We start from the raw sequence: 17,795 nt of genomic DNA on the forward strand, positions 1-17,795 counted from the left end.
CTTTATACCAGTATAATCTAACCAATGCAATAAGAACCTGAGTAATCTAATGTTATTACATCACCATTCCACAGCAAACTTCATTTTTCATAGTTAGATGTAGATCTTTCATAACATTACTCATTAGAAAAACTAACAGTGGTACTATCCTGAAAGTATTAGCAATTGGAGATACAAATAACTAAACACACAATCTATTATGATAAAGTTAATCACATATTTAAGTTTGCTAGCATACTGCTGATCCACAGCTGTGATATGCATGCTAAAATCTAAAATCATTTTCCTAGTACACAGTAGACGTTCAAGATTTCCTCTGGACATAATGGGATCTATACTATTACAGGCAAGCATTATCAGTAGCTGAAATTTTTAATAACAGAAAGAAACTGCAGTTTCCAGTTTCTTATTAATCTCCTTTTATAAATATTAATTACTTAACATTGGCACAATAGTAGTGTTTTTCACTGGCAATATATTTGAGCCAGGTTTCCCTATAAACAGCCTCATATTTCTATGAGAACGAAAAACAGTAAAACCTCTGTTTAATGAATTCAATAGCATTCGGAATATGGCAACTTCACTGTAAGGGGATTCAGCATATGGAGGTGCTTTGGGGGTTGCGTTGTGACAGGATGAGTAAAGTATTCATGTAGATTGTAGATTTGACTCATAAATATAGCAACTGCTATGGATACCTGAATGGACATTTTTCAAGAGAAGAAAAATTCTAACCACAGAAACAAAACATGTACATAACCAACAATGATTTCAATTAGAAATATGCAAATTGAAAAGTTATTAACGTACGCAAAACATGACTTCATAATTCTCAATATTCTTGTTGCTACAGAGCTTCAAAGTTCACAAAAATAGCTTAATTATTTCGCTCTACAAAAACGCCCTGTGACGTCAGAAAGTGAGTAAACAGATTCGCTCCACGGAAATATCAAAACAGTAATGATGATAACAAACATCTATGACGATACTGAATCATTACTTGAAGGGTGTGTCAAAAACAGTTGTGAATAGTGAAAAGTTTTTACGGTGCGTGTATTGCGCAAAGGCTGACTCAGACTTCTTAAACGCATTCTGGGAACATTATGAAGGTAGATTAACTCATGGTCGCTTATTTATAAATTGAATCAACAATCTCGTTCGCTAGTAATCTTAAGCTTGGTTTGTATTTAATTTAACTACTATCATTTACTCATTGCTTTTAATGTGTACTTGTTGCAATACTGGAATATGTGAAGTTAATGTTTTGGAGAAATACAACAGTTCATATTTTACGCTGATATACTTAGCATTCCTAAGGTCTGAAAGAGGTGATGAAAGGTATGGTGTAAGATACGGAGTGTTGTATGGAGTACGGAGTATGTTTTATCAGTTTGTTAGGTTCAAGTGTTAATAAATTTGAGCGTTTGCACTTTCAGGGATAAGGTGACACCAGAGCATTAAGTGAGAACAATAATCTTATACTGTGGAAATAGTCATAGATGAGGAGGATGGAAAAGTAATAAGCGCTATTTGTCAAGACCGTGCTGCGTCTTCCAGTATGCATACATTCTTTAAACCTACCAATAATTCAGGATAAATATTTCACATGGCTGATGACGAAATTATCATGTAACGCTACGAAAAAAATAAATTGTACTGAGATACATGGTTTTTTTTTAACACTGGGACAAATAGTCTACTGACGTGTAAACGTATTGTTTACTGGACTCAGACGTCACGCTCAGCCAACATGGCGATGGGTCGTTTCGAGCGCAAGATTACTATATGATTTTCAAAGTGGAATTTTAAGAATAATACGTAGGTTAGAGAAGAACTGCTTTCACTTTAATTTTCAGCACGAAGAATATTTTTTTTATCGCATAATCATTCATTTTCAGTGGAATTCCCCATTATTGTTAAATAACATGTACAGCATGTGATCTGGTCCCTGCAACCATTTAATTAAACAGACTTGCCCCTATATACACCCTGACATTGACTCAGTTGGTCTCAACATCAACCCAGGCCACTGGTGCCACACTATTTACATTACTTTTTTAAAAACCTTGGAAAATTTACTAGAAACTGTAAAAGGGGAAGAAAGAAAGACTAAGCACTGTTTACAAGCACCAGTCTAGCATTAGCAAGTTGTGCTGCATTGAAATAAACAGCTGCAATTTCCAAATTAAAGCCAAAGAGCACATCAAAAACAACAACTAAACATCAACAATGAGCCACCTCCAACTTTGCTCGACATACCATGTATTGCAAAATCATAAGCGATTTCAAACCCATCATCCTCCACAAAGAAAAGGAATGGCCCAAGACTCAACACACTTGAATAACTAGAAATTCTCATCAATCACATCTCGCCTCACAAAAATTTAGTTAACAAGCAACTGTGCCATTCTCTGCCTCCTCTTCATAATCTTCTCTCTTCCAAACAGCACTCAGATACACTACACCAATCTCTAATAACCTATTACCTGCCATAGCTACATTGTAATTTGCAGCCCTTGCTTTCCAAAACAATGCTCCCCCTCCACTTTCCTTGCCAAGAATTCCTTTCCCCTAGCACCACACAACCAGTGATATTCAAGCAAGCAATATTTCTGTAATAATTACCAGATGATGATACACTGCATTTAAGCCAATAATTTTCAATTTATATAATGTGGAACAGCAGAGTTTTCTCTCTACCATACACATCATTAAGGAGTTCTACAAAGTTACACCAAATGCCATTGTATAAATTTATATTTCTACCTAAGGAGCCTGTTCATGACATGATATGGAGCTGGTTGGTTTGAGCATGTACAGCTCAACTCATGAAGCATGTGATAATAGTGGTCTAATTTAGCCTCCACAATATAAAATGTTATGATGTTGGGTACAATATTTTGTTCGAGCGATGCAATAAGTGACTGTAAATTCTGGAATTGATTTCTTTATATTATTACCTTTCAAATATTACCTTGTTTGTTTTTGTTATGAACTGTCATGTATTCATTGTTGACAGAGAAACAAGCAGCAAGACAACTGTATTTGACATACGAAATATTAAAAGTTACTCATTAGCTGGCACCATAAAATCTAATATTTATTTCTTTATTGCCACATCACTGAAAACAGTTCTGTTTGGCCTTTGTATAGGGGTATTCATAACATTCAGCGATTAAATGTACAAGAACATCCATACCCTGGATAGCAGCAACCTACCCAGATAGGACTCGAACCCACGACCTTTGGTTTGGCAAGCAAGGACTTCAGCACACCACCGAGGCCGGCCTAATTGAATTATTTCACAATAGCCACACAATTTGAAGCTGTTACCTTTCCGAGCTATGGCAATCCATGACATGGGCCAAACACACCATTAGAGCGACCTAATCATGCATCTGAAGGATGCATCGAGGTCTGCAATTATGCATCCAGAAAAAAGCACCAGGATACTTCACAACAGCCAATATCTGGATGAGTCAACTTGAAATATTCAAAATAATTACACAAAAACCTTTATCATGACAGAGCTGATGGTGTCTGGCAACCACGACTGATACCAACATTTTTTCTTATTTAAATACACCAAAGGATGAAGTTTTTTGCTTATGACTGGACCTTTCCCGATGTGAGAAAACTGCCACTGGCAAATTAATTGGTTAACTTTTTGCAATAATGATAATGAATTTGATATTTTTTTATTAATAAAAATAACATTCAACTCTAACTATTCACTCATTGTTTTCAGCCCCAAACTACAGTATTTATCTGAATATAGTCCCCCTTCTTTTTTAGAAAAATGCCTGTGGTAAAAGTAAATAGGGGGGGTGGGGGTGTGAGGCTATACTCCTATGCATTTTTTAAATTTTTTCAAAACTGAAGCCTCAAAATTAGGGGGTGGACTATATTCGGAAGTGGACCAATAAAATCTAATTTATAATTTTAATAATCCTACATTCAGAAAAATATGGTATCTTCAAAATTGGTAAAAATTTAGATTTAAAAATAAAATTAAGCATTATATTTCAACAGCATACATTTTACCAGTTCTCATTTTCCTATTTTCCCTTGATTTTTCCTATTCACCTTTTATTCTTTCTGTATGAAAGCATTTTTGCACACCTGAGGAGTCAAAGGGGTTCACACTATGTCAATCAGTATATCAACACATTAGTTTTTACAGGTGAGAGTTGAGCTCACACCAAACTTTGCTGCTGCAGAGTCCAGAAAATTTCTCTGGAACCCCTGGTATTGGATACTACTGGGATATTGCATGATAAAAATTATAGGAAGGATGGCCAGACAGTTCACACAAATGTAGATGTGAACTGGAATCCTCAAATGAGAAGAACAACGCTGAAACAACTGGGCTACCATGGCTACCACAGGTGGAAGGTCGTCATTCAAAACTTAATTAATGATATAATAACTGCAATAAATACTTATGAATTACATTTATTTTACATTTAAGCATTACCTACATGCACTGGCCAGTCACTGTGTAGCCTTATCAGCACCAAAGTGGTTACTGCAATTATATGAGCTTATGCAAGAAAAAAGTAAAATATAGGAGGAAGTTCTAAAGCACTTATTAAGACGCTTCATAAAATTTACAGCCACATTCTACAATGGCGATTCTGTAAAATATTTTACCTTTGCCTCTATGGTGAAGTGTAGGTTTCAGTGGGATTACATTGATTTGCCATTTTTTGTCAGAGGTACAGTGTTTGACTAAATGTGACACATGCAATTCCTACAACAACATTGAACAGACATGGAAATGGATGACTTCTAACTAAAAAAAATTGTAAAAAAGTAATATTTTATTGATTCTGATCATCCATTAATGTTTGCTACAGCAAACAAAACAATCGACGCAGGTATTCCTAATTGAAGTATGTACCACATTAACATTTTTTTGTGTTTTCAGATTATCTTTGCCATGTCAATACAGTGTGTGGGGAAATAAATCCTGATTTTGGAGACTCACTGAGAATAACCAGTGAATCGACATAATTTTACTATTCTGAAAGCTTCCTGAGCTAACAAGACCGCAAACAAATAAAAGAAGAAGCACAGTCCATGGAAGTACCTTATAAATGCTACAGCAGCTGATTCACCTTAAGAAAGCAATTTAGTGGGAAATATGTAGGTTTGAGAATCGGAGAGGAACACCCCAGAGAAGGTCGAAGAGATACCACGGAGAAAGTTAATAATCCACGGGGAAGAGGAAACAGGAAAAATAAGAATCAAAATAATTGTTAATGTAAGCAATGAAAGGCTGAAGCACATAAATCCTATAAATACTAAACTAGGTCTGCCTCTAATTTCGCGTCTCACTTGCGGGAGCACAATTTGCAAGCACAAGCTACAAAATGCAGTATCAAGTAAACTAAAAATTACCATCGATCTGAAGATTTCTTAACCAACTATACATTTAATACGCCGAAATAAGACACCATCGGAATCATTAGCGGCATAAAGCGATTGCAGGCACGTCCAGCCGAAGGCGCTTTACTAAGAATTAGGTTAAGGAGTTCAACTTACGTGAGGAGGAGTTTTAGAGGTGGTGACATTTTGTGTTGGTGTTCCATTGTTGGCTATGGCACCATTATTGCTCACTGCACCGGGCGCAACCCCACCAGCTGATTGTTCTTTGTGGGCGGGGTGATTAGGATTGGCTAAATCAAATAAAGGCTGAATGGTTTCGGGCGGAAAAACATTGTTCTTCTGCCATAAATTTAGCACCCTAATCACGCGACTCTGTGAGAAATAACATTTCAATGAGTAAATTCTCCATCAATTATAATTTTAAAAACTTACACAAGTAGGAAAACTAACCTTCTCTTCAACAGGACACTTAAAGAGATTGATGAAAGTGGCCTGGATATTTTTGGCAAATCTAGGAGCAAATACATCTTTTTCAGGGCCAAATTGATGCCGCGACTGCCGCACGATTGAATCAATTACATAAAGACCAGGAACCTTATACTCCGGCTTACACTGTAGCATAGAGGGTAATTAATGATTATTGTTTTCACTCATCAAAACAAAAGCCCATTCGTTCTATACTACATTTAAATGTGAAGGAATATAAACGATATAATTCAGAATAGAATGGATATTTTACCTTCAGTATGAATTTCTCGACGCTCTGCACAACATGTTTGTAGAATTTAATGGCTTTGATAGCGTTTTTCGTGATGTTGGTCATTTTCACCTTAGAGATAGGCGGCTTCACCTCGTACAGCGAGGAGAGCTGAAAATTAGTAAACATCTTAAAAAAGTCCTTTGGAAATAAGTCTCTCCTCGTTTACACCACAATAAAGATTTGTATAAATAATCCCTCGGTAGCAACATATACAACCCTCGCAACCCCTACACTTGTTAGCATCTAAAAGCAATAATACGTACCTCAGAGTTAAAACTCTTGACCACGTCCATTTTGCCTGCTTTATTCGGTCCTTGGGTTAATTATAAACTAATATTTTCCACCGAAAATCACGAATTGGGGCATAATTCCGCGTTCATGTTATTTGACAACATGCTTCAAGATGGCCGAACACCCATGATGCATCAGACGCAATGACGGAGCTCGGGTCACATGACCTCAGAAATGCAATGAATGACGGAGACCGTGTGTTTTGATAAGAGAAAGAAAATAATCACACATTTAAAGGTTATTATAATATTAGAAATGCACTTGCTCTCTTTCCTATTATTCCTTAGGTATTATGGTTTTTAATTGGTAAGATTTTATTTAACTTAAATGTGAAATTCCGTTGGGAATATAGTTTAAACCCTCCGTGACAAGTGCATCAGTAATGACAGTATTTCGTTGTACAAAACTTCAAATATAAAAACATATGTTATAATTTCTTCAACTTTGCTTGGTGTTGAATTTTTAGCTCTTATTTTCCTTTGTTATAAAATATTATGTCTTTGTTTATATATTAATTGTTATTGGTTTTTAGTAATAAGTTGATTACTTCTTCCAATTCACTAGTATTGCTAGTACATATTACCGTCTTGAAGCAATTTGGGAGACCTCATGTATGTTTATTAGGGCGAAATTCTACTCGCTGCATCCCAGCTGTCGTCGTGAGTGAAACCTCTGAGCGCTCGCTCCGCTCAAAGCCATTTATCTCAAACTTCAGTGATATTAAAGGAATTGGTGCGTCAGTGTGGCTAAGCCCTTATTTATTTATTTTATTTTTATTTTATTCATATAGACGGCAATACACCTTTTTACAATTTGAAGACGATACAATAATACCAAATGACGGATAAACTATTTCAAGCACAAAATATCTATAATATAACGAGAATCTACAACCATCAAAATGTAAGCTAAATAACAGCAAATGCAACTAACAATAAATCAATTGGAGACAAGTATATAAAGCAGAGCAAAACCCTGAGTCAGTCAAACATAAACCCCTCTAAGAAGCAGTTTAAGACATTCCCTCTCGAAGGCTTCGTAGCTGGTCCCGAAGATCTCGATCTCAACGCACACCCTGTTTCCAGTCCTCATCAGGCGAGGTATTGCACTGTGGTAGGAGTAGTTTGTCAGGCAGTGTTGTCTGGAAAACAGCTGAGGATAACGAACTCCACGAGGCACGTTCAGGTATATCTTGTGCAGAATGTCTGGGCAATCTATCATACCGTTCATTATTTTATATAGGAACATCAGGTCAAACAAAGTTCTTCTAGCTTGCAGGGGGGGAAGGCGTAGGAGCAGCTCCATTTCTTTTATGTCAACTTCCAGATATGGATGACCTAGTTTCACACCAACCATTCGCAGTAAACGCTTCTGTATGTTGTCTAGAGCCGTGCAATGTCCGACCTGATACGGGGACCAGACCGAGACAGAGAATTCCAACAACGGACAGACCAGGGCAACGTAAAGGGTTCTGATGGACCAGATGGAAAGTCCAAGACGACTAGTACGGCTAACGAGCCCCAGAATCCTGGAGGCCCTGTTGCAGATCTTTTGAATATGATCTCCAGGGTCTAGGTTAGATGTCAGTTGAACTCCAAGGTCACGCACATTATCGACTCTCCTAAGAGAATGTCCATGTAGCAAGTATTGGTGTTGTATAACCTATTGTTTTTTTGCAAAAGAGATCACTAAACACTTATTAGGGTTGAGGTCCATCTGGTTGACTAAACACCATTCTTCCACACGCTTCAGGTCTTCTTGGCCGTAGAGAGGGAAACGCGAGCATACACTGCTGTATTTCGCTTATGCTTCCCTCTGTATCAACTTCCTTTCACCTCTGGGAGTTCCACCTGGGCCTGGGTGATTGGTAGGCATCCTAGCACCCACCAATCAATCCACTGCCGCAGGCGAGTGGACCCAATGTTTTTTGATCTCCTTACCCTACATTATTGAAAGGGGTTGCAGTTGGGAAAGCATAAAGGCATCTCACCCATGAAGCTCCATTTTTAGGTGATTCTAAGAAGAAATTTGGCATTGAAGGAACACAATTTGTCAAGATAGGTGTTCACGCGGAAAATGCATGTTCATTCACCTGCACACGTAATTGGTAAGGCTCATCAATGCACCCAGGGTAGGGATTGGAGAGGAAGGGAAAGAGGAGAAGAATATTGTGCCATTATTTAGGTGATGCAAGCAACCACAAGCAAAACCAGATTTACTGTTGCAAAAGAAATGGAAAATCATCTAACGGAAGAGATGGTCCAGCATTTTCTCTGTATAATTTCTTTCGTTTTTTTAAGTATATGAATTCGACAAAATTTTCTCGCTATATGCTGACCTCAATAAGAGCGGGGTTAAGTCTATGCCCTCCAAACTGAAAGTTGTGGGTTCTAGTCCTGTCTGGGTAGATTTTATCCGGACGGGTGTTTGTGTCCTGTAATGTTGGCTGTTTGAACCACTGATTCGAAGACTAGCCATTTTGAGGAGTACATCCTTGGGCAGTTATACTGCTGAAGAGTCTCTCCCAAGGTATGAGGGATATGGAAAACCCCTTTGTCAGTCATAATCCACAACCACCCCATGTGCCACCTCCTTTCAGAGGGGTTAAAGGCTGGTTGAGGCAAGCGTGCAGAGAGCCAATCCCTTGGCTAGGAAAGCAAGTACTCTACAAAAGGGCTCGGATGGGCACCATATTAATCCGGGCCCAGTATTGGCTGAGCATGGGTCCCCAAGATTTGCAATCGATATAACCAAGAATCCCCATAATTTCAATGGGGAGACAGATATAACCTTCCCTTAGACAACATTCACTGAAGCCATCAGCCAATCAGAAGCAAGGGCAGAAAAAAAATTCTGCTGGCCACCAGCATATATACCGTCGGGAATGCCACGACGATCAACTTGACCCGAAGTTGCCTCCCAGGCAGTACAGAACTGTTGTCAAGAAAGGTCTACCAACGGAATGTATACCTGGAAGGTGGACCCTGTTACATAAAACATTCCTCAGAAATGCAAAATGTAAATCTACCACATATATTGGTCCTCATAAAGCAACATTTAGAATGGGTAAGAAAGAAATTATCAGCAGAATAGCCTAGGCGAAGAGAGCATTCCACCAAAAGAGAGACCTGCTTACAGCGGGAAACTTAAATATGGAAGTAAAGAAACAATTTATAAGAACCTACATCTGGAGTATGCTCCTATACGGAAGCGAGGCATGGACAATGACCGCAGCGGAGAAAGCAAGGATAGAGGCCTTTGAAATGTGGTGCTACAGGAGAATGATGAAAATCAAATGGATCGACCGAGTTAGTAACGAGGAAGTCCTAAGAAGGGTAGGAGAGAAGAGAAGCCTCATGAAAACCTTAATAAGAAGACGGAACAACCTTATAGGCCACATCTTGAGACATGATGGCCTGATGAAGACAATCGTCGAAGGACAAGTGGAAGGCAAGAATGGAAAAGGAAGAACCCGAACAAAATATATGGAACAAGTAAAGAGAGATGTGAAAGAGAAGAAATACGTAGGTGTGAAAAGATTAGCTGATAGGAGAACTGAGTGGAGAGCTGCGTCAAACCAATCCTAGGATTGTTGACCAGTGGTGATGACTGTAAATTAATTCAAATATCAGTAAATAACATATAAAATCGTTTCAGGCTTAATTTTGTGGAATAATGCTATATCCATGATTAAAACACAAATGGTAATTTCCACACTATTTAATTTAACACTTAATGACCGACCATGTTTTCGACACTTGGTGTCATTTTCAAGGTAATCCAACAAAAACTCTCGGTATATATATGCAGGCCAAGGTAGGAGGTGGGGGCATATGGAATTGGAGTGAGGGGATGTGAGAGTCTACTCACAAAGACTGAGGAATGGCAAGTCATAACTATGAACCCTCTACCCCCAAGATTTTATGGGTTACCTAAAACTCACGAAGTGGGTATCCCTATTAGACTGGTTGTCTCACACTTCACAGCCCCTTGGCATGAGCTAGCATCCTAATTAAATACTTTAATTAGACAACTTTATTTTTCAAACCCAAGCACAGTATTAAAAATTCAATTGAATATAAAAAGAGTATAAACTTGTCAGCTCTGGTAATCCCATTTTGACCAATGTTGTCATGAGGTCCGGCCTCAAGGGCGCTTGGCCTTGATGCTGGACCTCATTGCATTCCATCCACCTGACGATCCGCCTCAAGGAATCGCCACACACTGTCAGTTCTGCATTCAGTCTGGGACTGTACAGTCCAGGCCCTGAGGCCAAACTGAACGTGTATGGTGGGCCTTAAATATTTCAATTAAAGGTGGCAAACATGATCTATCAGAAAAGAAACGTTCACTGATGTTATTATTCTGGTAGATTCATGTCATCACCATACGCATAAGCTAGCTGCATTGAGGTGTATGATCCGCTGGTTAATGAATATTCCTATGACTGTCCACAACTTCGATAAAGAACTCAAAATTATAAAAACCATAGCAGTAAGAAATGGCCTCAATACCCTGTGCTTATACAAGATGTTTAAATGCTATCGCTGTAAAAGAACCACAAAGTTACTGACATCTCTGATCCTGACAAAAATTACCCACTGGGTCAAACTACCTTTCATTAGAAACATTTCGTATAAACTCAGAATGTCTTCCCTAAAAATAATTACAATATTTCATTTGATAACCCATTGATGCTTGACAAGATTTTATTCAATTCTAAGGACAGTAATGAATATATGGACAAAAGTGGAATGTACAAATTAAAGTGTGAGGCCTGTGGTTTGTGTTATTTTTGTCAGACCGGTAGAAGGTTTAAAAGAGTGAAGGAAAACAGAAGAAATTTTACATATAACGACGGAAAATCTTGTTTTGCTAATCATTTATGCCTGAATAACCATTTTAGCAATTTTGACATAGATACTTCACATTGTATTGACAAAGGGCATAAATTAGATATTGTGGAAAAATTTGAAATTGCCAATAGCCCAGATGGACTTTGTAATGATGTTTTATTTTGTACTGACTCACCTTTGTTAAAGTTCAGCTTCCCCGATGACGTCAAAACCCTGACCTTCGCTCTTGTTGTATGTTTTCTGGTTTCGGCCTTCATTCATTTGTTCAGCTAAACTTTTATCCCCATAGACTACATGGTAAAAAGACAAAAAATGCAAGGGAAATTGATATAGATGATTATCAGTGTTTCAGTGATGTTTGGTTTGTGGAAGAAAAAAGGGTAAGAAAAACCTCTTTTTCATTTGAATCAACATCCAGTATCTTTGATGACAGCGAACAAAAATAAGTACATACTGATCAGATGAATAGACTACATTACAGCAGTTGAAAAGTGATCATTTGCAGGGATAAAGAAATAAAAAAATGGAGATCAAAAAAGGTAACAAATCCCCTCCATCCTTATGGTGTTAAACTTAATTTTAAAAAATGAAGCAGTTGAAACAAAAACTGCTCATTGCCTTATTAAAAGCTCAGCATTTCTCAGCTGTAGCCAATAAACCCTTGTTTTCAATATGGTAATCAAAGGAAGAAGAGGCACAGCAGACTTCCATTTATCCTGCTGCGGTTTATCCGTGTAATGGCTTATCCGTGCATGAGTTTTACACTTTTTCTTTATTTTCCATGATCTTCAAAAAATGACACATAAGCACCAGGATATTTGTATTTTAATGCTAGGCTACACCGGACTTATTATTTCTATTAGAATTCCCTTCCTAACATGGAATTATTTTATTTACTTGCTGACAAGGAATCATGTTTCAAGTCTATTTGGACGTCTGCTCTAGCGGTGCTGATGACGATCAGCGGCGGAAAAAACAACTCTTGATAAATTTTTTAAAGATTCTTCACTGTTAAACCAATTGTAAATTAGGGAAAAGTAATTAACAATCTTTATTTCCATATTTTATACTGCAAATTCGCAACTATCGTCGTGGCCTCGCCAGGAATTTCGTTCGAGGGGATGGGGGCCCAAAGCTGAAGGAGGAAATTATTGAAAATCAGGGCACTAAGTATTTTTATTAAGGGTTTTAAAGTAATTATAACACTTTTCATCATCGAAAACACTTCATTTGTTAAAAAAATACTTGGAAAATTCATGAGTATCAATATTTAGTTTCCTCTTATGAAGGAAAATAATTGGTTTTTTTTTAAATATATATTTTGGAGGGTGGGTCCGGACTGCCCCCACCCTTAGCTATGCCACTGGGCCTCACATGCAGTTGAATATGGCCCGAGGAACTTCATTCGCAATCAGGCATGTTTACGCCGAGACGAGTCAAGTTCAAACTTGAAAGAAAGGGTATAGTAGAAGTGAAGGCAGCGAGGGAAGTGGAAGTAGAGATGGCATGAGTCATAGTCGGGCACTCGCCAGCGCAGACAATTTTCCATAAGCTCTGGTTTCCTATAACCGCTGCTGCACGATGGCGTGATTGCTCGCCCGTTGCCTTCATAGGAGCTCCATGTTCCCATTTTCCAAGCATCGTGCTCAGTGGTCACGGTTCCCCATCCCGCAGCAGTTATATCCCGGACAACTTGCGCAATTCGCGACTACGCGGCGTGGTGCCTAACGGTGTAGTTTCCGATGTCGCACAGGGGTTTTGAAGCATTCGTGAAAACCACTTTTCTGAATCCCTTTTCTGTGACCCTGCAGCCAGATCCGATCACAAAATTAGATCTGCAGGTTTTCGGAAACCAGGTATGACACAGCAGTAGGAATGCGAGTACAATCAAGTTTTTGCCGCTAAAAAGATCGCGGTCGGGAAAAGAAAGCTCCCAATGACTCCAGAAAGCAATTTAAAATAACAGACGATGTGCATATATAATATTTACTAATTTGATTTTATGAATTATGAAAATAAAATGATATTCAAATGAAAGTTTGGATTATTTGTGTTTTCCGACTATTCGTGCTGCCTCTCCCCATCATTACCCCACATAATCTGGAGTATGCTGTATTTCAAATTTCTACAACACACTACAATGCTACACAAATAAACATGTTCCGATGCCCATCAATGGTCATGTTTCCTAAAAGATATTACATACATACACTGTAGGACATAACAAATTTAAAGAGAAAATATATTTTTGGTTGAATACATGCAATTAGTAGATATTAAATGAGAAAACCCACACATGAATTCAAATAAAAGTTTGATTTTCTTTTTTCTTTATATCAAACAAAACATTACAAAAAATTCAATGAATAAAATCACAAAAGTTCAACATCTCACTCACCCATACTCTCACATAATATTCATTTACATAATTGATGGATTATTTTGAACACAGACTACCTTTGGAAGGGGAGCAGCCAAGTTAACGTTCTTGACTCGACCAATGATTGTTTCTGATCTTATATAAAATACTTTAAGAGACATTATCAAAGAAACTTCACTGGAGTGGCTCATTTGAATGTTTTTAGAAAGTTACCAACTTTAAAATAAATAAAAATATTACTACTTCACTTATAGTAGTAATAAGGTAAATATCAGTCCCTGAGTAATGCTCTTGCACGAGCTGTAAGTTTACGTACACGGCCTCTGCTACTAATACTAAGTGGTTGAATTACACCATCCGAGTCCTCATCAGTTCCATCATCAGAGTCATCCATATGCGGATCACTGTCATCATCTTCTCCATAAAAGTAGTTCTTGCGTTTCCCACGAGTTGGGCGTGCATTTGTAACTGCACTTTCTGTTTCTCGCACCTCTGTTCTTCTCCCTTTCCTCACTTGACCTTGTTTTTCACTGGGTTGCTTAACCCTTTGCTCACACACGTTGGAATAATCATCATCTTCTTCACTATCTTCCTCCCCGTCCATTTGCAATTCCTGGTAATAAACTCTCTGCTTCCCTCTATTTCGTGTGCTTATTCTAGACCTTGAGCTGCTGGCAGTGACTGGCCCTATACTGATCCTCAGCTTTCTACCATTGGTAGTAGCACGGGATTTCTTTCGACTAGAAAAACGTGAGGATTTTTCTTCATAATCCTCATCGTCATCCTCAGTTGACACCCTCAGCTTCCTCTTTCTGCTACTAGTTCTTCGCTTATTTACATTCACTTCCTGTTCCACATCATGATCACTATCATTACTACCAACTTCATCATCTTTATCATCCTCGTCACCAGATGAACTAGAATTACTATGATAATCTTCTACATCACCATCTTCCTCTTCACCTACGACTGCTTTACTATTATAAGAATGACTGGAATACTCTTCATCGTCTTCTTCCTCCAAAACTTTTCTCTTTTTATTCACATGCCCTCGACCTGCACTAAAACTAGCATTGCTTTCACTACCACTATGGCTACCACCACTAGATGAAGAGGATAGTCTATTACTTTCCTCCCTCCTGTCTTCAGCTTCATCACCATTGATGCTACCATCATCTTCATCTTCTTCCCCGCCTTCATCTTCCTCTGCATCACTCTCGTCAGAGCCATCCCTCAGCTCAGGATTTGGCTTTGGGTGCAGTCCATTCAGAGAAGCTCTCAAGGTGGGAACTCTTCCATTGGACATGGGTCGGCCAATCAATTCTGTGAAAGATAGCAGAGACAATTTACGTTATACTTTAACCATTGAGCTTAACTCACCATTTCTCACAAAAAGATTATTTAGGCAATATAAAAAAATTATGGTGAGATTATATTTCCATTAAAAGCATTGCTATGAGGAGCATTCAAGTTCGAAGGCCTTCAATTTTTTTCTCTAAAATGGAAACAGAAAAATGTCTATTGTTTTAAAATGAGCGTGAACTCTTTGCCAATATGCGACAAAATGACTGAACTGTAGGACAGATAGAACTCATTCTGCAGCGTCTACAATGAAAACTATTCTCTATATTACAGTAGAATCCTGATTTAAGGTTTTTCAGGGGGGAAAAAATTTAAAACACTAAATGCGGAAAAACACTAAATTTTTGCCATTTTTTTTCAGGTTTTAGGGTCTGTAATGATTTAAATGGCTCTTTATGAATAAAAAATAGTATTTTAAGTAACTAAAAGGTGCTGAATGCAGCAAAAAATTCTTTAATGAAATCTTCTCTGCTCTATGAAGGTTGGATTATACTTTTCAGGAATCAGCTAAAAAAATGGGTAGTAAAAATAAGTAATGAGAGGATGACAATTGTTTTAATGAAATATTTTAAGAAAATTCTAATAATCATCAACCTTAAAGCATTCCCACTCAGATTATTATTATGGACATTAGTGATTCCATTTTATGCATATTTCAGTGGTCTCGATGAAATTTAGAATTTTTTCTGTAAAAGTGACATGTAGGTGATTATAGCATTTCTAATGTAATAAGAAAAGGTGTAAGTAGGTACTCGAAAAATCATGAGGAATGAGTGAAATAAAGGGACAGCATAAGTTCGCTAATCTCGAATTCTCAACTACCGAATACCTAGTAAAACGGAGGTTTTCTGGAATTTTGCCAACTTAACGTTATCTGTTGCCTCGGCGAAACAAGGGATTTATGAGCCTTTAAAAAGCCTCCTATGCGCACATTTTGGATTTCGAGGTCATCCAAAAAAGTAGAATCTTATTTTAGTATGAGTACAAGTCGATGGTGATTCAACTCGATGATAACACCAGATTCGTTGTCATATATCCGCGGCCTTATGCAGGTCGAATGGAGCCGGGAGAAGTTGCTTACGTGGCGCGCTGATCACCTTGACTCCGACTTGCCTTGTTTCTCGGCAGCTTTTAATAAAATTTGGTTGGACCTTGAATAACGATTAGCTAAACTCTGTTAAGTGAAAAGGTTTAATCTTCAACAGAACTGGATTTCATCCGAAAAATTGTCAGAGCCTCTGGAGTTTGGCAATTTCGTCACGGTTATGACGTCGAAGTCAACCACCAAGGGATACCTGCCGGATTTTTGTATTTTTCCGCGCTCATCTATTCTACCGTGAGTATGCGGTGATTTTTTTTCCAGCATGAGCGATTTATTTAGTCATGGACCGTGATAGTTCGTCAAAACTCAGATTGTCATTCTCTTTTGACATTAATTAGCACCAGATAAATATTTTTGAATCGACAGCGATATCAACCAGCCACATGTCGATAAATTGGCTCCGGGATATCTAAATTACGACGTAAAATAATGTTGTTCCGAAGGGAAAGAATGCTCTCACTCACGGTCATGACAGGGGAAACACTTCCTCTATTCTTTCGCCGTTACTCCGTGGAAACTGACCTTGGTATGGATTAGAGAAAGAATCTTCTAGTGAACTGCGCAATTGATATTGGGCCTCCTCTTTTGAAAAGAGAAAGTAGCCTACTGAAAAAATATTGGGCTAATAATCGACTGCCCGTAGGAAGTAGAGTTGAGAGGGGCATAAGCCATCAATTGAAAACATAACGAGAAAACCATTATCGTAGCGGCCCTCGGAGGATAACTCGTGTCATCAGTCGTCACGTATCATCGAAGTCAAGTTCATGAAGTGAAGGATAAGGTAGTTCGAGGTAATTAAGGGATGACTTTGCTCCATTAGATCGGATCTGATACAAAAAAGGCCTGGTGTTTGGATCAGAAGGGGAGCGAAACGTTACGAGAAGACAAATCACCCAACTTGCGAGTTGAAGGTCGCAGCGCTGCGCTCGCGGAAGAAAGCAGTTGAAGAAGCGTTCCCTGGTTGATTCTATCGACTCTTGGTAAACTTTCATGAGACTGTTCTTGTTGATGAGCATATAAATTCGAAGATTTGGATGAACCGCCATGAAAAAACGTTAAATCGGGCAAAAAAATCTTGAGCGGGACAAATTTTTACGACCATAAATGCGGAAAAATGCAAAATGCGGAAACACTAAATACGGATAATTTTTACATTGTCCTAATAGGGAATGAATCGGGACCCAAAAAAATAAACGCTAAATGCGGAAAAACGTTAAATGCGAAGACCTTAAATCCTGATCCGACTGTATATAGAGAAAACTATTGCAAATATTCCAAGGAAATAAAATCAATCTGCAATATTCGTCGACAGAAACAGCCATTACCATTATTCAACAATTGCTTGGAGTTTGTTTACACTGACGATAGTGACGTGTTTGATGACGACTCAACTTGAGCGAGGCTTAGCTCGCAGTAAACGAATTTAATATCATTTTAATATGTTTTTAATAATATAATGCATTTAATGTTGTTACGAAGCTTAGTCATTAAATTGGTAAAAACAATTATTCTAGTTTTGAATGACTTGACAGCTTTGGCTGTGTTACCAACTCCTTAAAAATTCCCTTAGGATTAAGATAAATTTTTTTGTGAACTTTTACTATTTTTTAAATTTTTATTCTGTTACTCGGAGCAGAGACAAATCCAAAAAAC

General features: G+C 37.9%; 2 protein-coding genes across 11 annotated transcripts in view; both read right to left on the reverse strand.

The window, feature by feature from the left end:
- LOC124169738 (SR-related and CTD-associated factor 4) overlaps positions 1-6,588 on the reverse strand; it is a 69,069-nt gene extending 62,481 nt beyond the window's left edge. For all 7 annotated transcript variants that reach the window (XM_046548433.1, XM_046548432.1, XM_046548431.1 and 4 more), the window contains exons 1-4: positions 6,415-6,588; positions 6,131-6,259; positions 5,842-6,003; positions 5,548-5,763 (exon numbers count right to left, since the gene is read on the reverse strand). In XM_046548433.1, coding sequence (XP_046404389.1) covers positions 5,548-5,763; positions 5,842-6,003; positions 6,131-6,259; positions 6,415-6,444 — 537 coding nt within the window. In that variant the 5' untranslated portion in view covers positions 6,445-6,588. The remainder of the gene's footprint in view (positions 1-5,547; positions 5,764-5,841; positions 6,004-6,130; positions 6,260-6,414) is intronic.
- Positions 6,589-13,595: 7,007 nt separating this feature from the next.
- Positions 13,596-17,795, reverse strand: part of LOC124169772 (bromodomain and WD repeat-containing protein 3-like) — a 56,510-nt gene continuing 52,310 nt past the window's right edge. For all 4 annotated transcript variants that reach the window (XM_046548503.1, XM_046548505.1, XM_046548504.1 and 1 more), the window contains exon 31: positions 13,596-15,001. In XM_046548503.1, the coding sequence (XP_046404459.1) occupies positions 13,950-15,001 (1,052 nt within the window). In that variant the 3' untranslated portion in view covers positions 13,596-13,949. The remainder of the gene's footprint in view (positions 15,002-17,795) is intronic.

This window comes from Ischnura elegans, chromosome 12, assembly GCF_921293095.1.
Source record: "Ischnura elegans chromosome 12, ioIscEleg1.1, whole genome shotgun sequence".
Taxonomy (NCBI): Eukaryota; Metazoa; Arthropoda; class Insecta; order Odonata; family Coenagrionidae; genus Ischnura; species Ischnura elegans.